At 48.5% G+C, this 13,544-nt stretch overlaps 1 protein-coding gene across 1 annotated transcript in view; it reads left to right on the top strand.

Moving 5' to 3' along the window:
* Nucleotides 1-13,544, top strand: part of syde2 (synapse defective 1, Rho GTPase, homolog 2 (C. elegans)) — a 73,928-nt gene that overhangs the window by 43,135 nt on the left and 17,249 nt on the right. Inside the window, 1 exon segment of the mRNA XM_056276554.1 lies at nt 75-201. Coding sequence (XP_056132529.1) covers nt 75-201 — 127 coding nt within the window.

Here is a 13,544-nt window from a genome sequence, read left to right as displayed (position 1 = left end):
GTGTGTGTGTGTGTGTGTGTGTGTGTGTGTGTGTGTGTGTGTGTGTGTGTGTGTGTGTGTGTTTGTGTTTCCAGGTGGTGGGTCTCTACCGTCTCTGTGGCTCCGCAGCTGTGAAGAAGGAGCTACGTGAGGCCTTTGAGAGGGACAGTTATGCCATTGAACTCTGTGAAAACACCTACCCAGACATCAATGTCATCACAGGTAAGCGGACCAATCACCTCACAGTTTTTGAGAATGGGGGGGGACTTGATCGTCACAGAAATGTACCCAGCTCAATATGGAATTAGTTTCGCCACGTAACCCCTCTGAGACCCTCGCTCATACATATTCATATCTCAGTATATGGCAAGAAGTGTCACAGGACAGTCAGCCAGGAGCAGAGGCTCAAATGTGTCTCCAAAGGGTGGACATGAGCCGTGTCGGGAGATCCGGGCTGTAAAGTCTCTCACTATCAGACTACCATTTATTTCCCAGTTTATTAGAAAACGACGCTTTGACACGCTGAGTGTACCAACGCGTAGCATCACACCAAATAAACACCCTTTTTTCTCCATGAATAGACTTATCTGGTGAGTCCAAGTGAAACAGTGAACCGATATTCATTTCACTTCATGAGTACTTCCAAAAAGTATTTATGTAGTCTGTCCATAGTTCCAAAAAAGGGAAAAAGAAACAAAACCAAAAGAATTGTGAGTTATGGGGATGTCTTTTTTTGAGACAAACAGGACATGGATTGTGCAGAGAGGGTGGCAAATTGTAATATTTGGAAGGTGTAGACTCGTATGCGTATTTCACATTCAGTTCTTAACCTCCGTATCTGTCTGGATGTCTGCAGGACACCTCTTAGCCATTTAGCCAATGCTGGTCTCCACAACAACTGACAATGGGTGAGAGTTGCTTTGAGCTTAAGAATGAGGTAGAATCACACATCCTCAGGAATAACAGCACAAATGGGGGCATTTGCTTATGTGCCATTTTGTTTTGTTAAAGCTAGTAAAATTAATGAAATGCTTTTTCGCCTCAGGAGGTGTGTGTTATCCAGTGTGCCTGTATTATGAACACTACTCCTCTTGTATGTGTCTATGGAGGATGGGTCAGCACAGGAATGAGTCCTCCACTGTGTGTGTGTGTGTGTGTGTGTGTGTGTGTGTGTGTGTGTGTGTGTGTGTGTGCGTGCGTGTGCGTGCGTGTGTGCGTGCATTCATGTGTATCTGTTTGTGGGAAAAGCATTCCGGCAGTCTGGTCCCTGAGGGAAAGCCCCCCCCCCCACACACACACACACACACAAACCAGGCCATGCTATACATTCAGGTCATTCCTATCTTCAGAGTCCCTGGTTGAGACATGCTCTCTAATGTCCTTCCTAGATAGCCAAGGTTTAGTCGAGGCAAGGTTTTGTTATTTTGCTGAAAGAAAACTCCCTGCAGGAGTCTGATAAGAATTCGTAAAAGTCAAAAGAATCGCGCTTTAGAAAACAGTAATACCTGTAAAGGACATGAAGAAAGAATACAAGGAAGAACTTGTCGGCAGAGCTTCATTGCATTCAGTCCATCATCTACACTCCGGTCTGCATGAATCGAGAGTTTCCTTGCTCTTTTCCCCAAATCATAAACTGAATTGTGAGTTAAATTCATTGCAGTTACCCTCTGGCGTTCTGCATTGATATTGAAATGGGGACAGTGGGGCTGATGTTGGCGTCTCATGAATGGACATCTCGCTCATTTGCCTGCTAAGCTTAAGCTTGTCGGTGTGCTGCAGTGCGCTGAACTCAGAGGCGTTTCTTTATGATGACGAAGACAAGAGGTCACTGCACAAGACATGGATGGGGCGGGTTGAGTGGCCTAACATTTGTGCTATCCACACACATGGCACAATGCTCATATCCATGAAAGCAGTCTCAAATCCCTAATATGGACAGAGAACAAATAAAAATGTAGTTCATGTAGTCATATGCCTTTATTTTTTACTGCAAGCACTCGTCCAGTCAGTCCTGCTCTCATTCTTTTCTATCAGCATTTTCTGTTGACTTTCAGCTGTGTCACTGGACTGAGTAAATGAGTCCTACAATGAGATAGAGATTTATCGGTTGATGATGTGTAGAGTAGGTGGGGGTGTGGGGGGTCACCTTGGTCATGATTTTTTTTTTTTTGTCTCCCACAAAAAAGAGGAACACCATGGAAGCTCCATGGTCACTTTGGGAGCTGCTGTTGGTTTTGGGAAGAGGCCCCACATAGACGTCCTCCTATCATGCCTGCTTTGATCCACATGCATTTGCATGGCAGGGCAAAGAACACAGTTAACAGTTGAGCGGGTTAGAAAAAAAGAGCCAGCCCCAGCGTGGATTGTTGGTTTTTGCTTGCTGTCTAAATTTGCTCTGCCGAGCGAGTGGGTGTTGCAGATGGGCCTGAGTATTTGACTGAGATAGAGAGTGAGTGGATGGGGATGGGGATGGGGGGGGGGCTCAGCCTGGACTGGATTGGACTGGACTGGACAGGGTTTTGAGCGTGCACTGCAAAAACGCTCCACCTTAACCAGTGACATAATCAGTGAGTAAAGGTAAACAATGTGGATTTTCAACTTAATCTATACATTGTTGGGTTAACACTCACTCACATTAGCAACCGTAACGCTGAGCGGTCTTCTGAGCGCCTCTGAAACGTGACAACATTGTGCAGAAACGTGTCCGCAGGTGACGTCACCGGTGGGCAATTCATGGTTATGAATCCCCGCGTTACCTCCGGCTTGGTCGGGCGTCCCTACAGACACAATTGGCCGTGTCTGCGGGTGGGAAGTTGGATGTGGGTATTTGTCCTGGTCGCTGCACTGGTCAGTTGGGGCGCCCCCCCCCCCCCGATCGGCAGAGAGGGGGTGGAGCAGCGACCGGTACGGCTCAAAAAGAGTGGGGTAATTGGCCAGATACAATTGGGGAGAAAAAGGGGGGAAATTGGGGGGGGGGGCAACTTACTTCCTGGTCTGCAGATAGGCTGCAGGGTATACGAGAATGCAAATATCAACGCCACGTTATACGGCTGTGTGTTGCATCATTATTTTGCACTAGGGATAGGTAATACCACTGATTTTCTTTTCGGGCCGATACCAAGTAATACCATATTTCCCGCACTACAAGTCGCACTCAGCAAAAAAACAAAAACGCGTTGTTGTGAGGAATAAAACGTAAATAGGTCACTTCCGTGTGTAAGTCGCATTTCTATGACGGTGCCATAGAAACTGATTGAGTAGAACGGACATTCCCATTCAAATCAACATAGCAGGATGGTCAGAGCGGCGGCCATTTTTATTGTAACTGCTGCCATCGCAAAGAACCGTGACCGGAACGCCAAGATGGCTGCCGAGTAAGTCGTGGTAGCTGAGCTCCTGCACAATAAACGATTTATCTGGTGAAAAACGAAGAAGTCGTCGTTTAAATAACTTTAACAACAACCGGAAGAACCTCTTCAACGACTGAAAGCAGCTTAATGTCGAGTCGAGACAGGAAAAGATCGCAAAAGAGCAAAGTCCCCTCGCCTGCGGTCCACTCGGGTAACATGCTTATATCCTCATGCCATGATTACGCCCGCTCCGTAGAACCAGTAACGGTCACTATGGCAGAGGAAGAATTTCCTCCGCTACCTGTGACTCCATGCAAGTCCCCTACTGCAAAAAAAGCTCTTTATGAGACTAAAGAGTCCACATCCCAAGATAACGCCGTCATCTCCATACTCTCCAAACTCATAAATGAGCGAGCCGACTCTATTGAAAGGCTGGTGAGTGAAAACACTAAGAAAATCGACGAAAATACACTGAAGATAGAAGGGATAAAAAACAATAGACTTTGCATGCAGTGAAGTAAAAGACACACAGAAGAAAGTGTCAAATGTTGAAGCTCGTCTTAAAGAGGAAGAGCGCAAAGCTGCCAGTCTTCAAACACGTGTGTGCGAGCTGGAGTCCTACTCAAGACGGTGGAACCTGAAGCTTTATGGCGTTGCTGAAAATTCAACCGAAAATGCTGAAGAAAAAGCTTTAGAGGTTTGCCAGAATATCCTTCCAGAGGAAAAGAACAAGCTCTCAAATGTTATCGATGTTGCCCATCGTCTTGGAAAACCATCGCAAAGCCGCTCCACTCCAAGAGCCATCATCATCCGATTCTCCCTGATGTCCTACAGAGATGCTGTGTGGAAGTCAGCAAAAAATCATTCCTTCCTGCGTGACAACAGGCTTCGTTTTGCTGAAGATCTCTCTCAACTCATCAGGGAGGCCAGGCTGAAGATGTGGCCCATGGTGCAGAAGGCTCGAAGTGAGGGGAAACCTGCATATTATGTAGGTGCACGAGCCTTCATCAATGGACAGGAAATTACCTGAGGTAAACATGACTGATTTCAACTGAGTCTTTTTCATGGCTTGCAGGTCCAACACAGCTCAGTCTCCTGACTCTCTAAACTGGTGTGCTGTTAGACTTTTCATCACAGGGAGAACTGAGCCTAATTGAACTCTCATTTAGTTTGCATTCTTTTCTTACAATATTTCTTACAATGTTTTATCCTACTGATTTTTTTATAGACAACAGCTTGAAAAACTAAGTGGTTTAAAACATGTAGGACACCCTTATTTTGCTCAATTTATATTATATTGTCACCTACTATGTTGACTGTTCCAAGTGCAACTAATGCTCAGCGTACCAGGTCATAACTACTTGTTCAGTATTATTTCGTAAGTTTTCTTATCTTAAGAATTTCTTTGTCTGTAGTTTCCCTAAACGCCAGGGGGTTAAGGAATGTTACAAAACGTAAAGCATTATTTTTATTTTCGAAACAGTTTGATACAGATTTTTGTTTCCGTCAAGAATCTCACTCAATCGCAAGTGATGTGAATTTTTGGAGAACCCAATGGGGTAACGATTCATGGTTTTCTCACAGCTCAGAAAGATCAGCGGGTGTCTTAACCATGAAAAATAGATATAACGGTGACATCCTACACACAGACACAGATCCTAAAGGACATTTTATCTGTCAAATTGTCAGTTATGATAAAATTATTTTGATTATTGTTAATGTGTATGGATACAACTCTAATTTAGAAAATTCTCAATTATTTACTGTCATAGAGAATAGACTTAAACATTGGCTCACTAAATTTCCAAATTCCCAAATAATAATTGGAGGAGACTTTAATGTAACTTTGAATCCACTTATAGATAGATGGCCACCTACACAAGATAATAACAGAAAATATTTTATTAAATCTTTTATAGAAAGATATGATTTAGTAGACATATGGAGAGTCAAATCCCCAGATATGGTAACGTTCACTTGGAAGAACAAAGGAAACACAAGGCTTTCTCGTTTAGATTTTTGGTTAGTTTCCAAACATTTTAACGAACAAGATATCACAGTAAATGTTATCCCTTGTCCCTTAAGTCAGTGGTTCTCAACCTTTTTGGGGTCCTGGACCCCCTGCGTATTTTTGATCTACCCTGAGGACCCCTCCACCTGATCTTGGGGGAGGGGGGTTGCAATTTGATAGAAACAGTAGAAACTGCATTTTAAATTGCATTACAGCATTTATTCACTCTTTGGGGCAGAAATAAGAGCTTTCAGTTGTAACTTAGATATAGTTAACAAAACAGAATTCTTATGCAGTAACTTTCAGATATATGTAACAAAACAGAATATGTATTCAGTAACTTTCAGATATACACTCACTGGCCACTTTATTGGGTACACCTTGCTAGTACCGGGTTGGACCCCCTTTTTCCTTCAGAACTGCCTTAATCCTTCGTGGCATAGATTCAACAAGGTACTGGAAACATTCCTCAGAGAGTTTGGTCCATATTGACATGATAGCATCACGCAGTTGCTGCAGATTTGTCGGCTGCACATCCATGATGCGAATCTCCCGGTCCACCACATCCCAAAGGTGCTCTATTGGATTTATGACATGGTGCGTTATCCTGCTGGAAGTAGCCATCAGAAGATGGGAACACTGTGGTAATAAAGGGATGGACATGGTCAGCAACAATACTCAGCAAGCCTGTGGCATTGACACGATGCTCAATTGGTACTAAGGGGCCCAAAGTGTGCCAAGAAAATATCCCCCACACCATTACACCACCACCACCAGCCTGAACCGTTGATACAAGGCAGGATGGATCCATGCTTTCATGTTGTTGACGCCAAATTCTGACCCTACCATCCGAATGTCGCAGCAGAAATTGAGACTCATCAGACCAGACAACGTTTTTCCAATCTTCTATTGTCCAATTTTGGTGAGCCTGTGCGAATTGTAGCCTCAGTTTCCTGTTCTTAGCTGACAGGAGTGGCACCCGGTGTGGTCTTCTGCTGCTGTAGCCCATCTGCCTCAAGGTTCGACGTGTTGTGCGTTCAGAGATGCTCTTCTGCATACCTTGGTTGTAATGAGTGGTTATTTGAGTTACGGTTGCCTTTCTATCAGCTCGAACCAGTCTGGCCATTCTCCTCTGACCTCTGGCATCAACAAGGCATTTTCGCCCACAGAACTGCCGCTCACTGGATATTTTCTCTTTTTCGGACCATTCTCTGTAAACCCTAGAGATGGTTGTGCGTGAAAATCCCAGTAGATCAGCAGTTTCTGAAATACTCAGACCAGCCCGTCTGGCACCAACAACCATGCCACGTTCAAAGTCACTTAAATCACCTTTCTTCCCCATTCTGATGCTCGGTTTGAACTGCAGCAGATCGTCTTGACCATGTCTACATGCCTAAATGCATTGAGTTGCTGCCATGTGATTGGCTGATTAGAAATTTGCGTTAACGAGCAGTTGGACAGGTGTGCCTAATAAAGTTGCCGGTGAGTGTATGTAACAACAGAATTTTTATGCAGTAACTTTTAACAATGCAAACGGGAGCGAGATCTCTTATTAAAATACAATAAATTACACTGTTGGAAGCTCCGCCAGCTGCTGGCAAGTACGATGCTATAAAGACATTCCTCCTGAAACTATTTGAACTGTCGGAGCTGGAGAAGGCAGACCGTTTACTGTCCCTGAATGGCCTCGGCGACGGCAAACCGTCTGAGTTAATGGAAAAAATGCTGTCTGTGCTGGGATCGGCTGATCCGGCCTTTCTTTTCACACACATTTTTCTGAGGCAGCTCCCCGCACCTGTACGCACAGCACTGGCCAGTTCTCCTCTCGCCGCCTCCAAGGACTACCGTTCTCTGGCTGCTGAAGCAGACAGGGTTTTCCTGGCCAACCGGCAACAGTTTGTGCATGCCCTGCTACCCCACCAGACCGCCCCACCACCACCTGTGTAGGATTAAATGGACACCGCGGCTGCGGTGACAGCCCGCCGCCAACCTGACGACGGGCTCTGTTATTACCATGCCAGGTTTGGGGCAAAAGCAAAACAGTGTCGCAAACCCTGCAGTTACAGGGTTCAGGGAAACGCCAAGGCCGGCGCTCGTTAACGGCTATGGGCGCCGGCCGTGACTGCAAGCTGTTGTTCATCAGAGACTCCTTGTCGGGCCGGCGGCTGCTGTTTGACTCTGGCGCTCAACGCAGCATACTACCAGCACAAGCTGTGGACACGATGACCGACAGTCACGGCCCCCAGATGGACGCCGCCAACGGCACGTCCATTCGGACGTACGGTATCAGACATGTGGACGTGTGTTTTGGCGGCCGACGTTTCGGCTGGGTCTTTGTGATGGCTGCTGTATCCACCCCGCTCCTAGGTGCGGATTTCCTCTGTGCTTTCAACCTGCTGGTGGATGTTAAAAACTGTCGCGTGATTGATGCCGTCTCTTTTGCGTCATACCCCTGCACGCTTGGGGGGGCTGGAGCGCTGTGCCTCGCTAACGCACTCTCCACCGGGGATCCATACCAACGCCTGCTCGCAAATTTCCACCCACTGGATGTCCCAAAAACGGCTGTCATCACACCCTTTGGGCTCTTTGAGTTCTTACGTATGCCTTTCGGCGTTAAAGGGGCGGCGCAGACGTTTCAGCGCCTTATGGATTCTGTGCTCCGCGACATGCCATTTTTGTTTGTGTACTTAGACGACATCCTCGTGGCCAGCGCGCCAGCGGAGGAACACATGACGCACCTCAGACAGCTGTTCGACAGGCTCAGCGAACACGGCCTCATCATCAACCCAGCTAAGTGTCAGTTTGGGGAGTTGTCCATCACCTTCCTCGGGCACCACATCACTCCACAGGGGGCCGTTCCCCTCCCTGCCAGGGTTGAGGCTGTCACCATGTTCCCCCGCCCCCGCACTGTACAGTCGCTGCAGGAATTCCTGGGCATGGTGAACTTTTATAACCGTTTCCTGCCCCGTGCCGCCCACATCATGCGTCCCCTGTATGAGGCCCTGCGGGGTAAGAAGTCTAAGGACAAGCTGGACTGGTCTTCGGGGATGGACGAGGCTTTTGTGGCCACCAAGACCGCGCTGCTAGCTCACCCGTCGCCTGCCGCCCCCATAGCCCTTACAACGGATGCCTCCGACTATGCCGTGAGGGCCGTGTGTGAGCAGTGGGGGGGGGGGGGCTGGCAGCCGTTGGCGTTCTTCAGTAAACAACTCCGTGAGAGCGAGCGCAAATACAGCACCTTTGATAGGGAACTACTGGGTCTCTTCCTCGCAACCACACACTTTAGGTTCCTATTGGAGGGCCGACAGTTCACCGCTTTCGTGGACCACAAACCGCTGACGTTCTGTATGGCCAAAACCTCAGAACCGTGGTCTGGGCGTCAGCAGCGCCATCTCGCGGCGGTTTCCGAGTTTACCACGGACATACAACACGTGTCGGGCAAGGATAACTTCGTCGCCGACTGCCTTTCACGGGCGGTTGTTAACGCCGTTCACTTGGGACTCGACTACGCCGCTATGGCAGCGGACCAAGCCAAGGACGCGACCGTTCGAGACTACCGGTCGACCCCTACGGCGCTACGGCTGGAGGACGTGACATTCGACGCGGCCAACACCACCCTCCTCTGTGACATCTCCACCGGTCAACCATGCCCCCTGGTGCCTACTTCCTGGCGGCGCCGAGTTTTCGACACCGTCCACGGCCTTTCCCACCCGGGAGTGAAGGCCTCGACCAAGCTGGTGAGTGTCAAGTTCGTTTGGCCTGTGCTCCGTAAGGATGTTAGAGCCTGGGCCGGCTCGTGTGTGGCGTGCCAACGCGCCAAGGTGGACTGCCATACCAAGGCCCCTTTGGCGCCGTTTGTGGTTCCAGAGAGGCGGTCTGACCACGTCAATGTTGACCTGGTGGGTCCCCTGCCCCCCTCCCGTGGTTATACGTTCCTCCTCACTATTGTGGACAGGGCCACCAGGTGGCCAGAGGCTATTCTCTTGTCCTCCACGACGGCAGCGGAGGTAGCACGGGCGTTCATCGGCTGCTGGGTGGCCCGTTTTGGCACGCCTGGTGACATCACGAGCGACCGGGGCTCCCAGTTTACCTCGGAGCTCGGGACGGCGGTCGCTGAGCACCTGGGGGTGAAGATCCACCGCACTACGGCGTACAACCCGCAGAGCAACGGACTTTGTGAGCGGTTCCATCGGGACATGAAAGCCGCTCTGCGGGCAAGCCTCACTGGCTGCGACTGGATGGACCGGCTCCCGTGGGTCATGCTCGGCCTGCGTTCGGCCCCGAAGGGAGACCTCCAGACCTCCTCCGCTGAGCTGGTGTATGGCCAGCCCCTGCGGGTTCCGGGGGAGTTTCTTCCCGATGCTACGGCTCCCTGGTCGGCCGCCTCTCACCTCAGTACGTCCCGGAGCGCTGCCGGTGCCTTCGCTCCCGTTCCGATGTCTCAACACTGCCTCCCCCGGTCCTACGTCCCCAAGGATCTGCCATCGGCGAGGTACGTCTTCATTAGGCACGACAGCCATCGGTCCCCGCTGCCGCCCCCATACGACGGGCCTTTCCGCGTCCTGGAGGCGGGGGATAAGAACCTTGTGGTGGACATGGGGGGGCAGGCCGGAGCGGGTCGCTATAGACCATCTCAAGCCTGCTCACTTGGACATGGGGGAGCCAATGCAATTGGCCCTACCCCCGCGGCGGGGGCGCCCTCCTAGGTCGGCCCCGGCACCTGCCTCTGTTCCTGCTTCGGCCCCACCTATGGCCCGGGTTTCGGCCCCATCTGTTTCCATTCCTGTGAAGCACAGCCGTTATGGCCGCAGGGTCCGCCCCCCGACTCGTCACCTGTTTTCCCCGTGACTTTGCACTATGTCATTGACTGTTCTGTTGTAGAGTCTATTTTTATGTTCATGACTTGCACTTTTGCTGTTTTGCATTGTTTTGTGTAGGTGAATTCTGGGGGGGCCTGTGTGGTGACCCACATATATATATAACGAGAGACATTCACCTAAGAGGACGGTGTACCTTTAAGGGAAGAGGCGAGGGGGTCAGATAATGCACTTCCGCTTCCGGTTCACAGTTCAGTGTCGTTGTCGAATGTATGACATGCTAAGTTGGAGCTAGTAAGCTACCTCGACTATGTCTACTCTCACGTCTCCTGTCTCGTTGTTTTCTAACTCCACAATATATATATTTAAATTTGGCCAATATTGTTGCTTCAAGATTGTCTCGCTTCTTTCACGTTTTTTTGTTGAAGCAAGTTAGATTAATGCTGAAGTAAAGTCCCAACTCTTCAAATGATTTTTCATCTTGAAAAAAAATTAAGACTGGGTATAGGATTAAATTGCGTATTAAATGAATTATTTTGCCATGTGGAGAGTGGAAGGCAGACTGACCAGAGACAGAGAAGCTAATAAGCTGGCAAAACGGATGAGCTAAGAGGGCCGGGGTGTCACACGGCTAATTTAAAAGCAGAGGTGGTGAAAGGGATTACCCCGGGGTCAGAGTTTAGTCCAGAGTTTGCAGAACATGCTCGGTGCTTGGCCTTCCTTTGTTTCAAACCACAATCGAGTCAAAAGAAACAAAATAAGTTTTATCAACTTGACCGGCACGCTGTGAAAAATAAAGACAAACAGCATTATCTACACTCGGGATTCTGTCGCTCAGCAGTTACTTGTGTTCTCTTGCTGAGCTGTTTTTTTCCCCATGTTTACTATAATGTCTAAAATGGCAGTCGAGAGCCCGCCACAGGGTGCGTCTGTGCTGCAACAAGAGTATTTCAGCTTGGAGTTGGGCGACTTTCTCAGTGGTTCCCTCACGCTGGGGTTTGGCGGCGTCTGAGACCAGGGTCAGGGGTCAACTCACTTTTTTATTAAGCTCTTCATAAACTGTCAGATTCTCAAGATTACATTTATTGCTAATTCACATTTATTTAAAAAATATGTTTTTTACTCTATCAGAAAAGGCGCTTTTTGAACAGTAATGCATTTGAGGAGTAATTTAATCAAGGTGATGGGTCATCTGTTTTGTAATCTCCTCCATGTCCGCAGCCCACCACTGTGCAATTTAAAGAAAAATACACTTAATTAAAAGCTGAAAAGTAGATGTGCTTAGCAGGAAAGATCTGCACAGATCAGTCTTTTGGGGGGTGGGGATTACGGAGCTGTTTGGCAGGAGACCAGCACCACAACAGGCGACAGTCTCTGCAGCCACTTACCCCCATCAAGCAGGGCCAAGTGAGCTCAGCGGAGCCAGAGAAAGCTCAAAGCGTGATTTGTTTTAATAAAATGTACCCCTACTTAAAGATAATCCTGGCTGGCAACAATGAGGAGAAAAATGAATCGCGGCAGAAAAGTTTTGTCATGCAGAGCAATTGAATGGCTCTAACCGGCAATTAAACCCGAGCTAACCTTGTTTGGCCTTTTTCTTCTTTTTTTTCCACAGCAAAGCACCTTGCATGTTTCAAGGGGAACAGAGCAGGTTTGAGGCTAAAACAGTTTAGACGCGTGGCTGCGGTTCAAGGGAAACAACCACCCACCATTTGCAAAATGACCTTCATGTATACACTCACTGGCCACTTTATTAGGTACACCTTGCTAGTACCGGGTTGGACCCCCTTTTGCCTTCAGAACTGCCTTAATCCTTCGTGGCATAGATTCAACAAGGTACTGGAGTTTGGTCCATATTGACATGATAGCATCACGCAGTTGCTGCAGATTTGTAGGCTGCACATCCATGATGCGAATCTCCCGGTCCACCACATCCCAAAGGTGCTCTATTGGATTGAGATCTGGTGACTGTGGAGGCCATTTGAGTACAGTGAACTCATTGTCATGTTCAAGAAACCAGTCTGAGATGATTCGAGCTTTATGACATGGCGTGTTATCCTGCTGGAAGTAGCCATCAGAAGATGGGAACACTGTGGTCATAAAGGGATGGTCATGGTCAGCAACAATACTCAGGTAGGCTGTGGCGTTGACACGATGCTCAATTGGTACTAAGGGGCCCAAAGTGTGCCAAGAAAATATCCCCCACACCATTACACCACCACCACCAGCCTGAACCGTAGATACAAGGCAGGATGGATCCATGCTTTCATGTTGTTGATGCCAAATTCTGACCCTACCATCCGAATGTCGCAGCAGAAATCGAGACTCATCAGACCAGGCAACGTTTTTCCAATCTTCTATTGTCCAATTTTGGTGAGCCTGTGCGAATTGTAGCCTCAGTTTCCTGTTCTTAGCTGACAGGAGTGGCACCCGGTGTGGTCTTCTGCCGCTGTAGCCCATCTGCCTCAAGGTTCGACGTGTTGTGCGTTCAGAGATCCTCTCCTGCATACCTTGATTGTAATGAGTGGTTATTTGAGTTACTGTTGCCTTTCTATCAGCTCGAACCAGTCTGGCCATTCTCCTCTGACCTCTGGCATCAACAAGGCATTTTCGCCCACAGAACTGCCGCTCACTGGATATTTTCTCTTTTTCGGACCATTCTCTGTAAACCCTAGAAATGGTTGTGCGTGAAAATCCCAGTAGATCAGCAGTTTCTGAAATACTCAGACCAGCCCGTCTGGCACCAACAACCATGCCACGTTCAAAGTCACTTAAATCACCTTTCTTCCCCATTCTGATGCTCGGTTTGAACTGCAGCAGATCGTCTTGACCATGTTTACATGCCTAAATGCATTGAGTTGCTGCCATGTGATTGGCTGATTAGAAATTTGCGTTAACGAGCAGTTGGACAGGTGTGCCTAATAAAGTGGCCAGTGAGTGTATGTTGTAGGGATAACGCATAAGCAGCAGGGGGACTGGGAAATCGGCTATGTGTCTCTGAAAGCGACATTAATGGTGGAAGCGTGGCCATCTTTATGTGGCATTTAGTAACAACAGTTGTATTCGGGGGTTTTATTTGCTTTTTCTTACACGGTGCAGTCTGTTCCACTTTTCTGCACAATTTTGGCGGCATTTCGAAGGCACATACAGGACTGCTTGGTATTAGGGCTAATGGATATATATATATACACATATGAGAGAGACAGAGAGCGAGAGAGAGAATGAGAATGTTAAACCTCTCAATTTTTGGGCATCTGGGTAACGTAGTGGTCTATTCCGTTGCCTACCAACATGGGGATCGGTGGTTCGAATCCCCTTGTTACCTCTGGCTTGGTTGGGTGTCCCTACAGACAGAATTGGCCGTGTCTGCGGGTGGGACGCCGGATG

This window comes from Lampris incognitus, chromosome 3 (genome assembly GCF_029633865.1).
Source record: "Lampris incognitus isolate fLamInc1 chromosome 3, fLamInc1.hap2, whole genome shotgun sequence".
Classification (NCBI taxonomy): domain Eukaryota; kingdom Metazoa; phylum Chordata; class Actinopteri; order Lampriformes; family Lampridae; genus Lampris; species Lampris incognitus.
The sequence above is the reverse complement of the archived record's forward strand: the minus strand, read 5'-3'. Positions and strand labels throughout refer to the sequence as shown.